General features: G+C 38.0%; 1 protein-coding gene across 5 annotated transcripts in view; it reads right to left on the reverse strand.

Annotated features, from left to right (window-relative positions):
* Esco1 (establishment of sister chromatid cohesion N-acetyltransferase 1) overlaps nt 1-5,570 on the reverse strand; it is a 59,598-nt gene that overhangs the window by 22,384 nt on the left and 31,644 nt on the right. For all 5 annotated transcript variants that reach the window (XR_003377724.1, XM_013349371.2, XM_013349372.2 and 2 more), the window contains 2 exons: nt 4,354-4,468; nt 2,028-2,159 (listed from right to left, as the gene is read on the reverse strand). Coding sequence is in view for 4 of the 5 variants with exons in the window: in XM_013349371.2 (XP_013204825.1) it covers nt 2,028-2,159; nt 4,354-4,468 (247 nt within the window). In the remaining variant the exon portion in view is untranslated. The remainder of the gene's footprint in view (nt 1-2,027; nt 2,160-4,353; nt 4,469-5,570) is intronic.

Consider the following 5,570-nt stretch of genomic DNA (forward strand, 5'->3'; position numbering starts at 1 on the left):
GCCACCATCGCATTTCAAAAGAGCAAAAGTTAATGACATCAATATGACCAACTGCTAAATTCAATTTCTTCTCTTGAACTTATCTCAAAATAAAACAATCACTAGCTGTACTCCCTAGTATTCCTTCCATCCATCTGAGGAGTGACAAAGGCTGGACCCAGGTTACTACAGTACACTGAAGCATTACAAGACACCCAGGACCTGTGCAGGTCATTACTACACTTTGTACTCTAAACCATCTTCTCCCAGAACCTTGAAAAAACCTCTGCTATTTCTTGAATGAATTTTTTTCTGTTCCCCTCAGAAGTCAAGAATTTTCTTAAAATTAAACCTTTTAAATAGAGTAGTCTTTTTATATTTTTAAGAAACTAAATGAGTTAGGCAGTGGTGGCACATGCTTTAATACCAGCACCCAGGAGTCAGAAACAGGCTCATCTCTGAGTTCTAGGTTAGGCAGAGGTAAACAGAAAAACCCTGTCTCAAAAGAGGGAAGGAAGGAAAAGAAAGAAACTAAATGAACATGAGAATTAAATACTTTAAACTGAATACAAAGGACTTGTATCTGGTTCACTCTGTAATTAGACAGCTAACAGCACCAGTTTCTTTTCTAGATGCACAGATGTTAACAGCCAAATTGTTGTGGTGCACACCTTTAATCCCAGCACTCAGTAGGCAGAACAGGAGGATCTCTGTGAGTTTGAGGCCAACCTTCCATAATGAATGAGGAGGATAGCCAAGGAAGTTACACAGAAAAACCCTGTCTTGAAAAAACAAAAAACAACAGCAAAGAATGTTAAGAGCCAATTTAGAAAGGCCTAAACTGCAAAGGATAAACCATCAAATTATAGCCTATGTCCATGCACACACATTCTATTTTACTTAGTGAAGTTGTAGGAGGTAGTATGTGTGGAAATATATATGAAATAAGGAATTATAAAGGATAAGCAGAGTAGGGAACCAAAAAAGAAGGTCTCACATAGCCTGGGTTGCAGTAACACTGGAAAAATGATAAAAGGCTCAACCATGAAGGAATGAACATAAACCACTGAACTAAAGCCAAGTACATGAATTTACACAGGAGGCTATTAAGACCTTTAAGTGATCCAGTACCTAGTACCTAATGAAATGAACTAGTGAGCTCAGTTCAGATATCCTGGAGGTCTTATTAATGTCAATGTACAGTACATAAGGTATAGAATTAAAAAAAAATCTCAATTACAGGTAAACAAATTATAACTTTACAAATGGCTGAATTGATCAAAACTGCAAACAAATTTGCTCTTTCCAGAAGCAAATATTAAACAAACCTATTATGCCTTAAATGCATTTATGATTTCGTACTTGAATATAATTTACATTTAACTTTGTAAAGACAAACTCTAATAACAGTAAAGAGTCCCCAAACCACCTATTTGACAAGATATACACTATAATCTCCAAATACAGATTTCAATAAGATACATGAACATTTATTATAGATTGATCCACAGTAATTATTAAAGTCAAAGGAAAGTTTTAAGAACTATGCACAGCTAGGCAGTGGTGGCACATGCCTTTAATCCCAGCACTCGGGACACAGAGGCAGGCATATCTTTGAGAGTTCAAGGCCAGCCTGGTCTATAAGAGCTAGTACCAGGATAGGCTCCAAAGCTACAGAGAAACCCTGTCTCAAAAAACAAAAAAAAAAAAAAAAAAAAAAAAAAAAAAAAAAAAAAGAAAAAAACCTATGCACAAGCTAATTAATACAGTCAGAAAGTTACAATAACTTTTTGAAAACCAATTACACTGAAAAACATAACCCAAGTTAAAAATCCCACAGTAGCAACCTGTTCGGAAAATTCCCTGGATTTTATAATTGGCTTTGTTTGAAAGGAAATCAATATCCATGCATGTCATGCATGCTTTGTATATATTATTGATCTCTAAGAACAAAAAAAAATTTCAACAACTTAAATTTGGCAATTCATTTCATTAAAGTCTAACCTAATTACCTGCAATGTATGCTTTAATTCACAAAGTCTACTTACCACATACTTCACAGCACTTATAAACTGGTTGTGGAAAAGTAGGTGCTGGGTTTCATCTTCTGGATTTGAAGCTGTATAAAGCATTCCACAGATATTACAGGACACTGCTCCAAACCTTTTGTGTCCAGCATCCTATTTATAAAAAACAAACAATGTTTTCTTCCTTGCCAAAGTAACTATTTCTGAACACAGTCTCAAAACTATGTGAACATAAAACAAGAATTGCTTAATTTATAAGCAACATTTAAATTAAGATATCGAAGTCTAAAATCTGTGTGCAGTAAATCTGTGCTCTAACTTCCACATGAACATAAGAGCATCTCCCCCCCCCCCAATCATAGTTACACTAAATTAAAAATTTTATCTAAACAGCTAGTACACTGGTACAAGTCTCAAATCCCAGTCCTTGAGTTTGCTGGTAAGGGAGCCTCGCTGAATTGATGAGCCCCATGCTCAGTGAAAGACCCTGTCTCAAACACTAAAGAGAGAGTGACTAAACACCTTCCAGAATCTGTCCCTCACACACAGGCTCATACCTGTAACACACAGTCCATTTTAATAACCTGTGGACTTGTTCAAGAGCTTACTACATTTAAAAGAACTGAGAAAATATGTATCAATATAAACTTAGTCCAAAGGTACCATATAATAAAAAGTCTATACAGGAAAGCCAATTTATATTTCATATTTAAAATAATTACAAACTAGCGAAAATAATGCATTATTGCATCTACCGGGACCCACATGGAAGAAGAAAAACAATTCCCAGCAGATGTCTTCTGACCTCTATTGTGGCACTATGGCACAGGTGTGTGCATGCTCAAGCACCTGCACACACACACTAAAACTTAACTTAAAATTTTTTGGGAGGGGTTGGTTTTTTGGGACAGGGTTTCTCTGTGTAGCCATGGCTGTTGCCCAGCAGTAATGGTGCACACCTTTAATCCCAATACTTGGGAGGAAAGGGCAGGTAGATCTATGATAGAGGCCAATCTGGTCTACGGAACAAGTTCCAGGAGAGGCTGCAAAGTTACACACAGAAACCCTGTCTTGAAAAAAAAGCAACTAGCCAGGCCACAGTGGTGCACACCTTTAATCCAAGCACCCAGGAGGCAGAGGTAGCAAGATTTCTGTGAGTTCAAGATCAGCCTGGTCTACAAGAGCTAGTTCCAGGACAGGATCCAAAGCTACAGAAAAACCCTGTCTCATAAACCGAAAAGAAAAGAAAAAGAAAAAGAAAATAAACAAACAAATAAATAAGAAGGGGGTGGGGGGAGTTAACCCTGGCTGTCCTCAAACATGCTTTATAGACTAGGCTGTCCTCGAACTCAAAAGACATCCACTTGCCTCTGCCTCCTAAGTGCTATGATTAAAGGCATGCACCTCCACCACCTAGGTGGTAGTACCTGTTTAATTCACACTATTAGACAATCTCTCAAACTTTTTTCATTGCAAAACTAAGCTCTACATCTATTGGACAGTAACTTCCTATTCTCCCATCCCTTCAAATCTCTAGCGGTCGCCATCCTACTTTCTTGGCACCTCGGTGAGTAAAATCCCATGGTCTTTTTCATGACTGACTTACTTCACACAACATATGGCCTTCAAGGCTAATCCGTGCTGCACAAGTATAGGAATCTCTCTTAAGTCTGATAAGTAACCACTATGATTATACAATCATCTACCAATGGACAGCCAAGTTTCTACTATCCTTTGGCACTGTATGGACATGTTATACAAACAGTTATATGTACTAAGTTTCAAGTCATTTTAATATTTAAATAAACTTCTGGGAGGAGATAGTGCTCAAGCTACTCATATTATTATTATGGGAAGAGGAGACTATAATAACACCAGGAATGCATTCTATAATAAAAATTATAATGATCAGCCGGGCGATGGTGGTGCACACCTTTAATCCCAGCACTCGGGAGGCAGAGGCAGGCGGATCTCTGTGAGTTCGAGACCAGCCTGGTCTACAGAGCTAGTTCCAGGACAGGCTCCAAAGCCACAGAGAAACCCTGTCTCGAAAAACCAAAATAAAATAAAATAAAAAATTATAATGATCAAGAAAGAATTAATTTGTACTTTAAGAACATTGTACTGGATTGTTGTACACTCTTTAATCCCAGCACTCAGGAGGCAGAGGCAGGCAGATCTCTAAATTTGAGGCCAGCCTGGTCTACAAAGCAAGTCCAGGACAGCCAGGACTGCAAAAGGAAACCCTGTCTGGTGGGAGTAAAAGAAAAAGAAAAAAGAATCTTATATAAATAATTCATTTACAACCACACTTATTGGTAATAGCAATAGTAAGTTGTATACTTACTATGATCAGCTGTTTTTCATCCACTTTCTCGGATTCTTTCAGTCTCAAGGCCTTTGGAATTGTTATCTCCAAATGAGAATTATACTTTAGCTGAGAATGATTTGATGCTATATCTCTTTAAAAAAATTATTAGATATTATATACCTATATAATGTCAATCATTAAAGACAAGAACTCATTTCTAACAAAAAAATTTCAATTTCAAGGAGGAAAAAAGATAACCTTTTAAAAATCAAAGTGAGCGGGCTGAGCAGTAGTGACTGAGCGGTGGTGGCGCGTGCCTTTAATCCCAGCACTCAGGAGGCAGAGGTAGGCGGCATCTTGTGCTAGTAGGCAGCTTGTTCAGGCAGCAGACACATCAAACCCAGGTACCCAAAGAGCCACTTGAGAGCAACGAGCATGATGAGATGTGTTGCTTGAGGTGGAGTGCTGGAGGGCACGCTGCAGTACCCAGAGTCTGGTCGTCTTTCCCCCATCAGGCATTGGATCCCCAAAATGCTTCTGACTGACAGAGGAAACCCAAAAATAACCTTGCTAGCACCCATGCTGGCATTGTGTGACTGTATCTATAGTGATACAATCTGTTAACTATTTATGCCATAACATGTGACCCAGATCTCCTCCAATGGCACACAGAACACAATGATTTTGAACCCGTGTATATTTTTTTTCCTCATTAAAAGTTCGAAACCAAAAAGAAGGGGGTGGGAAAGAGAAAAAAAGAAAGAAATCCTGGCATTTGCAGCCACACATATATGCCTGGAGGATATTGCGTTACATGAAATTATCAAGGGCAGAAAGTAAATAACTGTAAAATCTCACATTTGGAAGGTAAAGGTTAACCTCAAAAAATAGTAAGTTGCCAAAGCTAAAAAGTGAAAAAGGAGACTGTTGTCAGACTGGAGCGGCTGCAGCTGAAAAGAAGAAATAACTTCTAATATTCATAGTATATAGGGCAACTGTGTCTTTCAAAATAGCTCTGATATTGCTTCCTACACAGAGAAATGACATGTTTGAGGTGGTGACTATGCTAGTTACTCTCATTCAATCATTATACGAGATACCTACATTGAAAGAGCACAGTGTATCTCATAAGCATGCATTATTACATCAATTATAAACTTTTAAGTCAAAGCCAGGATCTGTGTAAGTTCGAGGCCAGGACAGCCAGAGCTACAGAGAGAAACCCTGTCTTCAAAAAAAAAACAAAAAGAAAA

This window comes from Microtus ochrogaster, chromosome 18 (genome assembly GCF_000317375.1).
Source record: "Microtus ochrogaster isolate Prairie Vole_2 chromosome 18, MicOch1.0, whole genome shotgun sequence".
NCBI classification, from domain to species: Eukaryota; Metazoa; Chordata; class Mammalia; order Rodentia; family Cricetidae; genus Microtus; species Microtus ochrogaster.